The sequence below is a fragment of the Miniopterus natalensis genome, chromosome 12, assembly GCF_054644295.1.
Source record: "Miniopterus natalensis isolate mMinNat1 chromosome 12, mMinNat1.hap1, whole genome shotgun sequence".
Taxonomy (NCBI): domain Eukaryota; kingdom Metazoa; phylum Chordata; class Mammalia; order Chiroptera; family Miniopteridae; genus Miniopterus; species Miniopterus natalensis.
Window position 1 is genome coordinate 48157468 of NC_142092.1, and position 17431 is coordinate 48174898.

The 17431-nt window shown below is 41.0% G+C and overlaps 1 protein-coding gene across 4 annotated transcripts in view; it reads left to right on the plus strand.

Moving 5' to 3' along the window:
* The window catches only part of RECK (reversion inducing cysteine rich protein with kazal motifs), a 65103-nt gene extending 48508 nt beyond the window's left edge, over positions 1-16595 (plus strand). For all 4 annotated transcript variants that reach the window (XM_016222904.2, XM_016222905.2, XM_016222906.2 and 1 more), the window contains 9 exons: positions 1231-1371; positions 2768-2959; positions 3915-4037; positions 6058-6229; positions 9948-10140; positions 11370-11580; positions 12796-12869; positions 13967-14122; positions 15004-16595. In XM_016222904.2, the coding sequence (XP_016078390.2) occupies positions 1231-1371; positions 2768-2959; positions 3915-4037; positions 6058-6229; positions 9948-10140; positions 11370-11580; positions 12796-12869; positions 13967-14122; positions 15004-15225 (1484 nt within the window). In that variant the 3' untranslated portion in view covers positions 15226-16595. The remainder of the gene's footprint in view (positions 1-1230; positions 1372-2767; positions 2960-3914; positions 4038-6057; positions 6230-9947; positions 10141-11369; positions 11581-12795; positions 12870-13966; positions 14123-15003) is intronic.
* The last annotated feature ends 836 nt before the right edge of the window (positions 16596-17431 follow it).

Sequence of the window (17431 nt, forward strand, 5' to 3'; positions counted from 1 at the left end):
AGAAATAAATTGTCCAGGGCTGTTATGGTGGTTCCATCATCAGGAATCCTGGTTCCTTTTTCTTTCTCAACCATCTTTAGTGCTGGCTTCCGTCATCAAAATTACTTCATGTATTTTATCATCACAATATCGCTACTGGAATTCTAGCCACCATATCCTAGTGTAAGGGAAAATCACCTCTAATTGTAAAGGAAACTGGGAAAGGTTATCTTTTTAGCCGTGGGCCCATTGCCATCCTAAGTAAAATTGGAGTTCTAGTAGTAAGCAGGAACATAAGAATGAATGCTAGATTTGTAGCTAGTAGTATCTGCCATATTTTCTCAAGACCAATAATGTCCCTTAGCCTTTGTGACCAGTATAACAAGAAAGAAAGCATTAGTCTAGAATCATAGATCTCTGTAACTTTGATCAGACCACATCTTTGAGCCTCAGCTTCCCTTTTAATAAAATGATTGGGCTGGATGAGATAAACTCCAAGAGCCCTTCTACCTCTGTTAGCCTTAAAGTCTGAGTCTGGCCTAAAATCAAGTAAGCAAAATGAATATATTCACTATATTCACTATGTTAGAGCAGTTAAATATATATGTGTAGAAGGAAACTGTTTCAGTGGGAGGAAACTTAAAGAATGCTTCTGTTTGAAATTTAATATTTTCTTCAAGTATCACATGAGATACTTGTGATCTTTATATTGAGACTTCCTCAGTCATTATTTCACAAGATAACAAATATAATTGTGGTATGGAGTCCATCTTACAATAATAAATTATTTATGGTAAAATGTGCTAAATTATTTTTCTTGAATATGAGCATCTGTTTGACCCCTTATCCAAAATATACTGTCACTTTCCATCCCCTTACGCTATTATCACTTGTCACTGTCTGTTTATTTACACACACACAAACGCATACACATATACACACATGCATGCAGTCTATTTATTGTCTGCTTCTTGACCTGACCAGAATGTAAACTATAATAGAGGTTTGCTGTTTTATTCACTACTGTATCTCCAGTGCCTAGAACCTTGCTCAATAAATAAATGAAGAAATGGATGTTTGTGCTAAATTCACAAATGACCAGAAAATCTGAGTGTTTTAATAGCTTAATAGAATTGGGCCTTGCTTTATGCCTATCAGCTTTCCATTTACTTCAGACCTAATTAATTAAGATAATTTACAGATCTGTTACTCTTTTGGTTAGGTTAAACCGATCTGTTTTTGGGTTTTCAGGGCCAAGTACTTTAGGTAACATTGTAGAAGAGGTGACTCATCCCTGTAACCCCAATCCTTGCCCTGCTAATGAGCTCTGTGAGGTAAACCGGAAGGGGTGTCCGTCTGGAGATCCCTGCCTTCCATACTCTTGTGTTCAAGGTAAGAGGTAGGTGGGCGTGGGTGTGGAATGAGTATGGATATGTGTTGCTGGTGTTTCCTTACAGGAGTTATCTTTGGAATGAGATGAAAGGGACTTGATTTTCTAAATTATGGTTTTCTGTAATGCTTGCTGTTTCCCTAGTAAACGTGTTATTTATGTAAGCAGAAAAGGGCAAAGACAAATGTAATTTTCAAGTCATTTAGATTATAAACTAGTATCAATCCAAAAACAGACTCTCATAATGAGCTGTAGGGTCCTTGGCAACAAAAGAAAAAAGAACTTTGGGCCAGCTCTTTGTACTTTGTCTTTCATGTTGGAATGTTTGAGAATATGTACTGCATGCTGTTTGTATTTTTTCTTTCTTTTTTTAATATGTAGAGAAATGGCATTTTCAATGGGATGTGTGATCACTCCATAAATTTAATGATGTATAGAAATGCATATGACTTCAAGGCTGTAGAATTTTTATCTCATAAATTTTAGTAGTCTTTAGCTCTTTATAGGTCCCTTTAGAATATAGTTGTGGCAAAATTGTGCTTCCTTTTTTCCCCAGTTGAAAATGTTTATCATGTTAGACTTAACATTTTTAAATGTGTGTAAAATAAAAAGGAACAAAAGGTTAAATTAAATAAGCATATCTCAAAGGATCATCCATAATATTTGTGTAATTCCATAATATATCAGCTATAGAGTCATAACAAATCTTGTTAAAATTGGAAATTAATGGGTTTTCCTTAAGCCCAATCAAGATTTCAACTTTTTTTAAAATTTAAGGTATGCTTACATTCCATTACTAAAAGTTTTCTGACCAAGATTATCCTAAAAATACTATCAGTTTTTATACTCTATTTTTAAAATATATGTGATTTTATTTTATTTTTTTAAAGTATATCTTTATTGATTTCAGAGAGAGGAAAGGAGAGGGAGAGAGAGATAGAAACATCAGTGATGAGAGAGTCATTGATCCGCTGCCTAGCCCACAACCCGGACATGTGCCCTGGTCAGGAATCGAACCCCGATTGCCTGGATCCTAGGTCGACGCTCAACTGCTGAGCCACGCCCGACCGGGCAAAATATACGTGATTTTAAAATATCTTTGATAAGCCCCCCAAAATAAAAAAAACTACATATCTTGTAGCATTTTTGTATAGAACTATAGCTAACTTTGGGATTATAGGTCCTTATTCACCACCATCTCACAGAACATGAAATTTTTGTTTGAAAGAAAATGTTTTTGGCCAGTAAACCAAAACAATTACTTAGCTTGGTAAAAATTCTCTTACATAATCTTTAGTAGACACACAGACCCTATAAGGCTTATGTGAAGTGTATCTAATGCAAAAAGTAGTATCATAGAACAATACCATCTCTCTCAGCTAAATTTTGTTTATACAGGTTGCAAATTGGGAGAAGCCTCTGACTTCATCGTCCGTCAGGGGACACTAATCCAGGTGCCATCGTCTGCAGGTTCAGAAGTTGGTTGTTATAAAATTTGTTCATGTGGACATAGTGGACTCTTAGAAAACTGCATGGAGATGCACTGTATAGACCTTCAGAAGTCTTGTATTGTTGGAGGAAAAAGAAAAAGTGAGTCTTGAACTGTATTTATTTGTTTTTGTTTTTAATATGAGATTAGTTATCTTAACTTTGTAGGAAGAACATTGAGTGGATTCTAACCAGAAAGTCTACAAATCAGATACTCTAGGGCGGTATTTTTCAAACTATACTCTACAAGGACACTAGGACATCTAATGAACTCTCTTAGAAGCCTCCTCAAGAAGGAACTAATAGCTAATAATAATTAACACTTATTGAACTCTTAACTGGGTGCCATACACTATGCTAAGTTTTATGTATGAGATCTTATTTGAAAGAAGAGTGCTCTTGGCTTGCAAATTTCTGCCCTAGAGCAATTCAGGTATTCATATCTTAGTCCATATTCTACTTAGCTAAAAAAACAACAAAAAAACAAAAATGTCAGGTAGGCACTTTGTATCACAGAAAATATCTGAGGATAAACAGATTTATTCCTTCCATAAACTTTCACTAATTAATGCCTATTGTATACATAAGAGCATAGCCTTGTAGAGCTGAAACTGAGATGAGGGATTGAGATCATGCTTTCCATAATAAGAGAGCAAAGAATTTGAGCCGCAAAAAGGAGCAGACCAGGCTTTCTTCAAGAAGCTAGTTATTCCTGACAGGGCACTGGGAGAATCTGCTCTCCAAAGGTGGCATCAGGGCTGGTCCTGGAGAGATGAGTGAAGTTCCAGAAGGAGGAGAGGAGATCTGAGGCACAGGGGCAGCCAGAAACATTCTCAGAGAAGAGGAAGCAGTCTGGTGAGACCAGCACACTAGCACTTTGGGGGGATATGGTGGGGAATAAGTACAAAAATATAAATACTACAGATTTAACTCCCTAGTTGTATATTCAGAAGTCTTTTTTCAAGAACTTATATTTAAAATTTTTTTAAACTATTAAATTTTAAATTTATGATTATTTATAAATGCATGATATGGAACAACATTTTATTTCTCTCAGGTCATGGAACATCCTTTAATATCGACTGCAATGTTTGTTCTTGTTTTGCTGGCAATTTGGTGTGTTCTACCCGCCTGTGCCTCAGTGAGCACAGTTCAGAAGATGACCGGCGCACCTTCACAGGTAACCATGGTCACTCAGAAGCTGTCCTCAGCAGGCCAGCATCCCTTTGTACTCATTTTCCCTTCCAGGCAGCTTCTCTGGTCTGAATACATAATCTGTACTCAGATTATGCATGTATGTAAAATGAGCACATAATATGTATTTATGAGAGCAAGATACTTTCCCTCTCTGGATCTGTTTTCTCTTCTATGGATTTAAGGCATTAAACTAAATGGTTTCTCAGGACCCTTCCAGCACTAATATTCTGGAATTCCATGCTAAAAGAACACGGTCAGTGATTGGGATGGTTTTAGTTAAATGGAACTTTTCTACCCACTAAAATGCCCCATTTACCCCTACAATTATGGCCTAAAATTTCCATGTACTTTCTATATTTGTCTCTGTTCTAATGTTTTTCTCAGCACTTTCTTCTTTGACCTACCTTAGCCTACTGGTTCACATAGGTAAAGACCCCTATAAACTAAGCTATAGATAGGAAAGTAAAGACTGTTTCTCCCAATCTGGTGTATAAAATTTAGAATTTAGATGTTTGAATTCTGGCTTAGGGGATTTCTGGGAAGTTAAAGGGTAATACCAAAAACAAGGCAAAGAGTGAAGGTTGTAAACTCCTCACATAGGTTCTTTCCACTTCATCTCCTTAGGGATTTCTCCAAGAATGTAACTTGGGAAATTATTTTAATTTTTGGACTTAAGAATTTTTCTGAACAATCAATTAAGACTGCTTTCTTGACTTTGCTTTCTGCTACTGGTATTATGCTCACACCAGCTACAGTAAGTGAAAGGGCTGGTGAGATGAGATGCTCTTTTCTTGAGATGAAGCTGTAGTTGTCAACAGCAGCAGCACAGTCAGTTGGTACCTATTGGCCTCTGCCTTTTTCCAGACCTGAAATACTGTTGGTTCAGGGTAAAGAGGAACCAGGTAGCTGCCCTTGCCTTGTTTCAAGCTGCTGCAGCAGCAACTTGATTTTTTCTTCCCCTGGAGTGGGGGCGGAGGGGGAGAACAGGGTTTACCAGTGTTGTATCTCCAGCACAATGGAAATGAGAAGTGAACTGCAGACTGATGGGGAAGTAGAGGCAAGATGAACTCCCCCCCCATCCACCCTCATAAGCACCAGCCTTCACTGTTTGTTGTCCTTTATCATTATCCTTTATCTGCTCTGCTCTATTGAGGACATTCATTCTGTGCAGAGAAACCATGAAACTTCTGTGGGGATGAAGAGTGAACTAAAGATTTAGCTGCAAGACTTTATTTATTTATTTGCTTATATCTAAATGATTTTGAAAACTGAACTTTACAATTAGTAGGACCCCTTTCCCTGCAGCCCCTCATATCCTGGGATGAATTAAGTTATGGACTATTTAGCTAGCAGACTCTAAGGAGATTTTACTGGCCACAAAGTGTACCACATTTCTTGGGTCCCAAGTAATGTCCCAGTCTAAACATGACTCAAAGAGAGAGAGAGAGATTCACAAAAATTCTTAAGCCTCAAAACTACAATAACTTCCCTGCTTACCTTGCTCTCCCCACTCCTGAAGGAGATGGAAAGAACCTATGTGAGGGGTTTATAACTTCACTACTCTGTCTTGTTTTTTGTACCTGTTGGTCCATATTCTACTTAGCCAAAATCTAAGGTAGGTACATTCCAGAAATCCCCAAGCCAAATTTTAAACTTCTAAATTCTATATTTTATACTCCAGATTGGGAGAAACATTCTTTCTTTTTTCTACCTATAACTTTGTTTATAGAGGTCTCTACCCCTGGCATCAAGATCTGGAGGCTCTCAATTATCTGGCAATAAATGGTACAAAGGAAAGCTATTATTCAGACAAATGGCTCTTCAGAGCCTTGCTGCCTTCAAAAAAAACACTCAGAGATGGCAAGGATTTTTTTAAACTTAATTTTCAATTCTATTTTAACATGAGACCTCCACATGATTATTAGTGGTTTGCCTTAATAGGGAAATATCAGGGAAAGAGGAATGTACAAGTAAGCATTGTTGAGACTGTTTCTTCTCTTCAGGCTTGCCCTGTAACTGTGCAGATCAGTTTGTTCCTGTGTGTGGGCAGAATGGACGCACTTACCCCAGTGCTTGCATTGCTCGCTGTGTGGACCTCCGAGACCATCAGTTTGAGTTTGGATCATGCATCTCAAAGGATCCATGTAATCCTAACCCCTGCCCAAAAAACCAAAGGTGAGGAAAAGAGGTCCTTATCTTTTTAACTAAAGATGAGCACTTACTAAGCATTCAGTGTGTACCAGACAGTGAAAATACAGAGATGAACTGAGAAGGTCTCTGCCCTGAAGAGTTTGGAGTCTAGAGGGAAAGAGCCATGTAAAGCCGGTTGGTGACATGCTGGGTGATTGGAGGCCTGGGAATGGAGCAGTTGGTGCAGCCTGAGGGAGGCCTGGGAAAGCCTCTACAGGATGTGACATTCGTCTGGAAAGAAGAGTAGGACATTGCAGGCAAGGTTACAGTGGAGGAAAGATGGTGTTGGTGGTGAAGGTAGAGAGAACAAAGGTCTTGACTGCTGGAAATGAGGAGATAGCACGGTATATGCTGGGGCTATAGCAGCAGTTTTGTAAGACAAAGTGAGGCAAGGAGGGGTAACATGAGATGAGAGAAATTAATGTATTCTAATTATTAGCTATTTATGGTCCATGATAATGGAAAATTTTCGTTTACTTATGTACCTCCATTTTAGAGATTGAACATGAGAAATCTCTGGGAAATGCAACTTCAGTATTATTTTAAAGTATTTGTTTAAGGGCTCCTTTCTCTGCAGTTTTCTTATAAGCTCAAGGTATAGTTGACCTACCCTTAATGATAGATTTCTGTATGTGGTGGCCACAGGGCAAGTGCCCTGCTGACTCTGAGGTTTCAGCCTTCTGGAACTGGTCTTCACTGGCACCTCATTGACCTGAGCAGGACATATCCCAGTGCCACAGCCCTTTCCTTATGAAGGATTTTTGTGGAAAATAAGCAATTGCCTCTCCATCCTTAAAATGCTGGTGCAGTATGGAGAGAGAGGAAGATTTTTCTGATGTGTTATAATAAATAAATAGAATGGTTGCCCATCTGGCAAAGTTTATACCATGAAAACTAATCCCATAAAGAGGACAGGGTACTGTGCATGAAAAACAACAACAACAAAGGTAATGAAATAAGCCAAAAGGGTAATGTAGTTGTGTTGGGAGGTAGAATTGAGGGTTGTTTTGGTATTTGCTTATTTGTTTTCCTCTATTTGCTAACCTTTCTGATAGGTTGTCTTGCCTTTATAATAAAAAGTATATAAAATATCAAAGTGGGAAGTCCTTTCTGGGTATAATACAAAACCAACATAAAAGACTGAAAAATGCAGCTACACAGATGACATATTGGGAAGAATATCACAGAGAAAGGGCTGCTGTCTTTATAATATAAAGAGTCCTTGCAAATCAATCTGAAAAAGATCAACAGCCTAATAGAAAAATGGATGAAGGACATAAACATAGAAACAGAAATAATAAATAGTGTTTAAACACTTGAAAGGATGCTTTTAGCCCTGCCCAGGTAGCTCAGTTGGTTACAGCGTAATCCCGATAAGCCAAGGTTTTGGGTTCAATCCCCAGTCAGTGCATATACAAGAATCAACCAATGAATGTATAAATAAGTAGAACAACAAATCTCTCTCTCTCTCTCCTTTTCTCTTTCTCCTCTCTCTCCCTTCCTCTCTCTCTAAAATCAATAAATAAAAATTAAGAAAAGATAAATGCTTTTATTACTTAGGGTGAGTAACTCTAGCTACTATATACAATCCCAAAATATCATTTATTTAACATAACAAAAGTTCAAATATAGTCCATTTGGGTGTCCAGCAGGTGACCCAGAGACTTAGGATCCTTCTACCCAGTGGCTCTGCCAGCTCCTGCGCCTCCTGGTCCTCCTCTATATTTTCTGCATCAGGCCAGCAGATGAGAAAAGGGAGGTGATGGAGGTTGTTCCTGAGAAGCTTCTATGGGCCAGGTGTAAAAGTGGCACTCATCACTACTTCCAGCCACATTCCATTAGTCACTTGGCCACAGCTGCCTGCCAGGGAGACTATGAAATGTAATCTAGATGTGCACCCAGGAAGAAAATTAAATGAATTTGATGAATGTCTAGCTAATCTACCATAATGTTTAACCTCCTACCATAATGTTTAACCTTCCTCATATTAAGTGAAATGTAAATTAAATTAAAACTGCCATTGCGTACCATTCTCCCTCTACCAGACTGACAAAGATAAAAAGTTTGATAACATCATGTAGAAAAACAGGCACTCCCTGTTGGAGGGAGTTGGAGGGAGGATTGGTTTATTCTCTATGGAGGACAATTTGGCCAAGTCTACCCAAGTTTTAGATGCACATGCTCTTTGAAGTAGCATGTATAAATGCTTATTCTTACATAAACTATCTCTGGAAGAATAAATAAGAAATTGGTAATAGTGGTTGCCGCTAGTGAAGGGAACTCAGTGACATGGGCACAAAAGTAGGAGAGACTTATTTTTCACTAGATACCATTTTGTACTTTTTCAGTGTCACCATGGGCGTGTATCATCTGTTCAAAAGATAATTGTTTAAAAAGTAAAAAGTGTTCATTCATGAAGCTTGTACTGATGTACCAGGCATCTTTCTAAATGATGGGTGACAACAGTAAGCAAGACAGATTCCCTGCCCTGATCATGTTTAATTTACCCCCAGTTTTCAACTTTTCCTATTGGTTCTCTTATTTCTATATATTCAAATTGAAAAGTTTTTCTTTCTAAAATACAAAATTTCTCCTGATAGTCTTGGTTCTCATTCCATCCAAGTTAATAGATAATTAAGTTCTAAATATTCTTTTCCATTATTTTTCTTCAACTGTCTTAAATTTCCATATAACCATAACTACATGTATTCTAATTTTAATCCCATGAGGAAAGGCAACCATACATAGTAGTAATGATGGTGGTGGTCGTTTCAGTGCAGGAGGCTCATCCCTAAAAAAGATAGAAGTATTCCTTTGAAATTAAATAATGCTGGCTACTATATTCTTCTTTTGTTTTACAGACTGATATTTGTATATCCTATTACTTCAAAGACCCAGTGAAAGCTAAACATTTTAATAGGTCTTATCTTCCTGTAGAAAGTTATACTCTTTATAGTATAAATACTCTTCTGAGGGAGGCAGAAAAGTCAAAAGAAGAAAAGAATCATCATCCCTAACCCCTCTAAAAAAGTTCAGAAATTGAGAATGAAGTGAGGTCCAGATGTTTCTAGGAAAACCCAGCTTCATGGGGTGGCATTCTCTCAGTGACTTGCAACCAGCCAGCATCAGGCCCTCAGCCTTGTAAGCACAGAAACCTGAATTTTTCAGCACATATTGTGATGCCTTCTCTTAAGATAGACTCATATTAGCCAAGCTGAAAATTAAGCCCCTGAAAAGGCTTCATTTACTATTGACTACAAGGCTTCCAACATCAGACTCCAGCCCACTTGGTGGCCTCATGCCATGCCATTTCTACCCTGTGCACCCTTTGCTCCTGCCCTCCCGATCACCTGCCCTTCCCCAGCACCTCAGGGTCTCGAGCAGCACGCCTTTGCTCTGCTGCTTCCTCAGCCTTCAGGCCCGTGCGGCGCTGCTTATCCTCCAGGTCCAGCCAGGGGCCTTCTCCAGCTCCTCAGTCAGAATAACTTATTCCCATGAGCCTTTTGTGTGTAGTTTTCTACCTGACAGGCTACTCTGTGTGCGTGCTTTAACTCTCCTGTTCTCCATAGCTCTTGGGGACAGGAAGTGTTTTCAATTTCTCTCTTGCTCTCTCCTCAACATCCTGTGCCTTGTCAGTGCTTTTTCGCCACCTCACCCTACCCCAAGTCCCTCCTGACTCATGGTGCACATTTGTGTTTTTCAGATGCATATCCAAACCACAAGTCTGCCTGACGACTTTTGATAAATTTGGGTGTAACCAATACGAGTGTTTGCCACGACAGCTCACCTGTGACCAGGTCCGAGATCCTGTTTGTGACACAAACCACGTGGAGCACAGCAATCTCTGCACTTTGTACCAGAGAGGGAAAAGCCTCTTGTACAAAGGCCCGTGCCAGGTACAGTTGTTTAGCTGACAAGCCCAAGTATACGGAGCATAAAATTGGTTTAAGGTCTTTTACAGATGAATCAGCAGTAAGACCACTTGAGACGAATCCTGTCCCATCCAGAGAACTCAGCCCTCCACTAAAAATGAACACCCAAGGCTGGCTTTTTCTCCCAACTCTGGAGGATTTCCTTGCTAGTGTGTGTACCTTTGCCCATCTGTGTACAAGCAAGAAAAGACAGTAGCTTCTTATAGGAAGAGAATTTAAAGTTTCACACCCCTGGCATGAATCAGCACCATTTTCACTTTCCGTAGTTCTGTAGGCCCTCACTAGAAAACAAGTCAGGACAATTACAAGTTAAAACAACAAAGAAAAGAGTTATTTTCCAAACACTCTTCCAACTGAAGTCCCTATCACAGTACTGAAAAGCAACAGAAAATTCCTCTAAGACAATGCCTTTTTACATCAGTTTATCTTTCAGCCTTGTAAGATTGTGGACTCTATATTCATGTTTAAAAAATAACCTCAAGGACAACCCCACTGAGGCTTCCCACATACACTGATCTGTGCTGGCCCCTCTCCCGGGGAATCCCACCTGCAGGCCCAGCAGCCCCCGCCCACAACCAGCTAACACCTGGCATGACTGCTTCTCGTTTCCTGGCCTTCACTCAGAAAAACCCCTTCTTCGGATTGTCTCCCAGGCTTGTCTTCTCTCAGAGCTTGTTTCAGTTGCACTGATACCTGTTACATTGAAGCCCCAGTCTTCTCTGCCTGCTTGTTCCCTCTTCCTGCTGTAACTTCCCTCTCGCTTATTCCTTACCTGCTGGTGGAGCTAGAGTCTCTCTGCCCCCCTGATCTCTCCACTCTCCCTTCTCCTCCCCCCTTACCCAGTGTGAAATGATAAAGCCTCCATATTTGCATGAAGATTGATCTTGTTTTCTTCAAACGAGCAGTTCTGGAATAATGGAAGTCTGAAGTGGGGGGGACTTTACCTCACATTGGTTCACATGAGTGAGCACCAAGTCCCAGAAAGGCTGAGGACAGTCATCTCGTCATTGAGACAGCCTGCTATTCCCCTCCACCATGTTTAGCCCACCTCAGGAGCTTAAATAAGAGGGTCCCCAGAAATTATACCTGCATCTTTTCTCCTTCCTGAAAATACGGAGACCCATTGTGTACCCTTGGTTAGGAAAAGTATACCACAGAGGTTTCCAGGTTAAAAGTGATTTATTTGCCCTCAGCCCTTCTGCAGAGTCACGGAGCCCGTGTGTGGGCACAATGGGGAGACCTACAGTAGCGTGTGTGCTGCCTACTCGGATCGTGTAGCTGTTGATTACTATGGGCCCTGCCAGGCCGTCGGGGTCCTCTCCGAGCACAGTTCTGTCACGGAGTGTGCCGCTGTGAAGTGCCCTCCGCTCTTAGCGGCTGAGTGCAAGCCCATCATCCCGCCCGGTAGGTGGCAGTATGTGGGGTTGGGCAGTGTGGAATTGGGAAGCCTTGCTTATATGCCTCCAGACTAGTTTATTTAAATTTTTCCAAAAGTCTTAACTCTACCTGATGCTGATTAGATGCTTAACTCTGGGTTGGTCTTAAAAAACTGTCCTTAGACATCATCCGGTCCAGTGGTTTTAAAACAATTTGGCAAACTTTTTTCAAGCAAAATCTTACACCAAACACCAACATATAAGCAGATAAAGCAGTATTTAATTACTAAAATTAAGATTTAAGTTCAAATGCATAATGTTTACTTTTTAAAATATTTATTACCATAAAGTTAGTGAATAAAGAATTAGTCATTAATGAACGAATAGTTGAAGTAGTTTTGATGAACACAAACATTTAAAATGGAGAGAAACAGAAGAGAGTTGTTTTAGATTGGCCTTAGAATCCAATTAAATTGTTTTAGTTGCATATAATGGAGGAAGTCTTGTTAGAAAGACTATTATAAGTGGTAACAGTTTTTTTGAACAGTTTACCTTACAGTCTCTTACTCTTCAGTTAAACAGAGGAGGCAGAAAAGACTTTATCCGAGGTCTGTGCAGAACAGATTAGTCTGGAGTCTAACAAATCCATTCCTCCACCCATGAAGTCATCAATTGTTTATTGAGCTTCCATTATATGCCAGATACTCTTCTAGGCACTGGGGGCTCAGCAGTGAGCAAAACAAAGCCCCTTTCCTCCTGGAGATATTTATGATATTTATTGAGTTATGATATTTTATTGGTTTTTTTTTTAACAGTTTTAAATAATTTTAAAAATTGTATTAGAGTTAAACACTCTTGGAATCCCTGAAACACCTGCTCCCTTGTTTTGCAGGTAGATATCAAAGCCCAGGAGAGCACTTGCCCGGGATCACACAGGGAGTGTTGAGGCAGGGCAGGTCTAGGCTTTGTGTCTCTTGAAAGGCCACCTCTCTCTGTGCTGTCTCACACCACGGCTGCCTCACCCTGAGAAGTGGTAAAGGGTGAAGCAGGCATGGAGGAAGGATTTGAGTAAAGGTATAGATTGTAAGACTCCAGGTTGGTCAGGGTACATATCTAAAGTACAGTCATCAGAAAGGCCAGCTATAACTCTCCTAGCACAAAATGAAGGGTTAGTAACGTCACCAACTACTTTGTATTCTTGTTTCTAATTCTGAACACACATGATATGGTTTCTGTTGTGCAGGTGCTTGTTGCCCATTATGTGCTGGGATGTTAAGAGTCTTATTTGACAAAGAAAAACTGGATACCATTGCCAAGGTAAATTGCTTTATATGCTAGGCACTGTTGAAACCTTACTGATAAACCTCAGTAATCCTACAGAGTAGAACGTGTTGTCTCATTTATAGATGAAAAATCTAATTTGCAGAGAAGCAGCTTGCCAAGGCCATACGACTCATAACCAGTAGAACTAGTGTTTGAACGCAGGCTGTCTGGCCCCTGATCCTGTGCTTCTTTCCTCTACACCCTGGCTGTGTGATGACCTTGTTCTGTGCATCACAGCCTGAGCTTTTCTAGAAAAGGTCCCCTCCTGGTCCAGTAAGCAGAGTTAGGGCTAGAGGCAAAGCCAGGCCGCCAGAGACTGGTAGATGCCAGATGGTTTCAGGACTGCCTGCCCTCACATGGTCCCATTCCTCTGTGCCTGCTTCCAGAGCCAGCCACTGTCCCATGAGAGTTTTGCCTCTTTTCTTTTTCTGTACCATCACTTTTATTGCTCACTGTTGTGGAGATAGGGCTCCCAAACATGCAGTAGCCAGCGTCTGTCACTACCTCAAAAATTATCCCCATTTTGATTAAACCACCCAAATTTTTACAGGAAGACTTTAATTATTTCTCTGTGGCCTTCAACTCAGAACAGTCACTTTTTTTTTTTTTAATCCTCACCCACGGATATTTTTTTTCCATTGCTTTCCAGAGAGAGTGGAAGGGAGAGAGAGAGAGAGAGAGAGAGAGAGAAACATCGATGTGAGAGAGACACATCAATTGGCTGCCTCCCGCATGAGCCCCGACCAGGGCCGGGGACTGAACTTGCAACCGAGGTACGTGCCCTTGGCCAGAATGGAACCCAGGATCCTTCAGTCTGAGGGCCGATACTCTGACCACTGAGCCAGACCAGATTGCTGGAAAGAACAGTCACTTTTTGAAAAGTGAGAGTGTTTATTTTGGCTACAAAGCTCCATGTCAGGCAAAACCCATTGCCATGGACTGTGGAGATTTGGAATTCAGCTGGCAGGGCCCTGCACTTACAGGTCCTTTGGTCCAAAGAGCCTCATTGGCTTAGGCAGTGTAGCAAGACAGCTTGGGCAGTAATGAGGAATTCTTTTTTTCTAGTAATAGAATTTTTTTTCTCTTTCTAGGTAACGAACAAAAAGCCAATAACAGTTCTGGATATACTTCAGAAAATCCGCATGCATGTGTCTGTCCCACAGTGTGATGTATTTGGGTACTTCAGCATCGAATCTGAAATTGTCATCCTGATCATTCCAGTCGATCATTATCCAAAAGCTCTGCAGGTGGGGGTCAGCACGCAGCTGTGCAGCCTTCTTGTCAGTTTCAAGCTTGGTGGACTCGGCAGAGGGTGGGCACAAACCAGGATGGGGAGGGGTCGGGGGTGAGGAAATGGAGGCATTTTGGCAGGGAAGGAGGGAGCAGTAAGGCAGTCTCTGAGGGACGGAGCTGCAGGTGGCTGAGGCCAGGTACGCATTTGACAGCAGAACGCTAAGGAGTCAGGGAGGGGAGAGGTTGGCACTCAGAGTGTGCAGAGATGGGCTGCATCTGCTCACTGTGCGGACAAGGCAGCCAGGCCCAGGGAAGGAAGGGAGTGACCCAGGTCACACAGAGCAGCAGCATAGACTCCTGTCTCCCGAGGGCTGTGCTCCTGCTGGGGAGGAGGAGCCCACTGGGGCTTGTCTTGGGGTCCCCAGTTTTTCTTCTCCACGATCTCGATCTCGAGGTGAACCTCACTAAATTTTAGCATCAAAATAGTGAGGGCTCAAGTGAAAGGGGTGAATACAAGCAGCCTATAAACTGCCATCATTAGAAACCTCATTCACCCTAACTGCTTTCCTCCTGATGTGCAAACAGGCGTGGAAAGCCCATCCCCTCTCACTGCGTTTGACCATGTAAAGCTGATGTCAGGATGTGGATAAGCAGTGACAGGGTCATGGAAAAAGAAAGGGCAGTGGCATTATGGGTCACTTCATTTCTGACTTGATTTCCGCTGATGCTGTTATTATTTATGCAGTAAATTAAGACTCTAATTAAATGTTTCTTTGGCTAAGAAAAGGGCACAGTGAAAGCATGTTCCCCGTGTCAGAATATGTGTGGAGTTTGACTTGACCTTCTCACCAGTTCTGGGGCTTTATAGTAAAAGAATCTGATTTTCCTCCCCCAGATTGAGGCCTGCAATAAGGAAGCAGAAAAGATCGAATCCCTTATCAACTCTGACAGCCCTACTCTGGCATCCCACGTCCCTCTCTCTGCCCTCATCATTTCCCAGGTGCAGGTCTCCAGCAGCATGCCATCGGCCGGCACCCGGGCCCGACCCCCCTGCCACCCGTGCCTCTTCCTCCTCTGCCTGGGCCTCGCCTTGCACATGGTCTGGACACATAACTGACTGCTGTGAAAAGTGCAGAATGTTCCTCAGTCTAATTTTCTACCTTGTGAAAGACATGCAGGACTGCTGGTCATAGTTGAGGAGTGGCCAAGCAAAAGCACTCGTCACCTCTGTTCACCACAGTATTTTTTTTAATCTGCCAATATTAGTAGGGTTTTTATTTTGTTTTTACAAATGTTAAAATATGTTCTTCCAGATACTAATGAAAAGAGGATGTTTCCTTCTGGTGGGTCACTGCCTTCCAATTTACATTTTGCTCATTAGATGGGTCCCTCACTCTAAAATATACTCAATATCACTGATAAATGAGATGATCACTATACTGTGGGCTTTGTATCACAGAAAGTTCATTTCAGAGTTCCTATAAGTGTTAAGGGGCCCTAGTGTTTGTGTGTTTGTTTACAGATGATTACCTACTCTGTCCAGAAGCTGGGGGCACAGTGACACACCCCTGCATTAAAGTGTGAAATAGAGATAAAGCATCTTTGGAATTATCATGTGGATCATCAGGCAAACTTAACTTAGAGAAATTTAATTCTGGAACCCATCTATTGTGATAAGCAAAACCAAGCTAACTAAATGGCATTCACATGATATACCATATGTGACGGTCTCGGTGGTTACGAACATGTGTCTGTGACTTTGGTGAGAGGGAGAAGTTATATCGCATCAGAGCATCTTGCATTGTGCCTCTTTATGTTAACCAGATGTGTGTTCTTCAGTATTCATCAAGTTCAACTTAAAGTTTTTAAACATCAATCTTTAAACCAATTGCTGCTACTTATCTAATTGCCAAAAAATGAAATAATTAGTAGTTCATGTAAATAATACATGACTTTTCTATTTTATTATGATGAAGGTGAATAGCCATATTTGTAAAGTGACAATCGTGTGTTAACCCAGTACTTTCCGTTTATGAAGACACATTTGCTTTTTGTGACATGCACAGTGTAGATAAGTGTTCTGTCCAACTTTCTTTTCTGATATAGAATTATAAAGAATTATGGTTTATATATTTAAAAATGTCAGTCTAAATGTTAAAATGTTTGCATGTTGTCTAAGAAATTGAATATTTTGAATGTGTTTCACAGTTTGAAATAAGCTACTCAGTGTAATACTTCTTCGTATGCACCTAAACTTAGATTTTACATGAAGTATTTTTTCAGTATTATATGTACCCTCTGAAATATATAAGGATATGCTTATTATACCAAAATGTTGTTTAAAAGTGGGCACTTAAGCTTTCAGAATATCTCAATGCCAATGTAGCATGTTTGTTGCAATTGTTTTTTCTATATAAATGTCTTCAATGCAATATACTGGAAAGCTTTCCTATTTTAATAAAAATAATTTTTATATGGTTTTGTGTACTTCCAGGCAGTGTGGACATTTAAAATGAAACCATTGCTCACTCTTGGGTGAGCTGTGTCCTGCGCTCTGGAATAAGAAGTTATGGGAGTGTTATTATTTCAAGCCAAGGGCCCTGGGAAAGTGGGGCAGCTGGAACAGAGCTGGTCAGGCCAGACCCAGGTTTGACCAGAGGACAGGCAGTGGCAGAACATCAAGTACAAAGACCAAGAAAGCTTCAGATCCAGGGACGCTCTAGGCAGTCCTGGTCACCGCTGCCTTGGGCCCAGTGTTCCAGCTGGGGGTATGTCCTGGGCCAGTGAGAACTTTGGGCTGTGGAAACAGAAGGCCTGTTGTTCAGGGCCTGAGAAGCTCTATCAAGCAGCTGAGGCTAAGGCCCCAAAACCTCTGTAGCCGACAAGAGCAGAGGCTCACCTCTTGCTCCCATCACATGGCCATCGTGGGTCAGCTGCACTTCTCCACATCATCTTCACTCCAGGACCCATTTCCAGGGTCCTCGCAAAGGGGAGGACAGAGAACCACAACCAGCCCTAGGTCTCTGCTCAGAAGTGACACTATCATTTCTGCCTATGTCTTAGCCCAAGCAAATCACATGGCCGCTCCTGAGTTTGAAAGGTAGGAGTGTACAATCTTCTGGGGTGTGTATGTGTGTGTGTGTTGGGAGAAAAAAGTGGAGATAAAGAGCTTGGGGAAGGACCATAAGTATTTTGAATAATTACAGTCCACCACAGAGATTCTTTTTCATCAGGATAGGACAACGGGCAGGGCTGACTAAATTTTTCACTAAAAAAGCAGAAGTTTCATGGTCTAGGAAGGAAATAATAGAAATGAGAGAAAT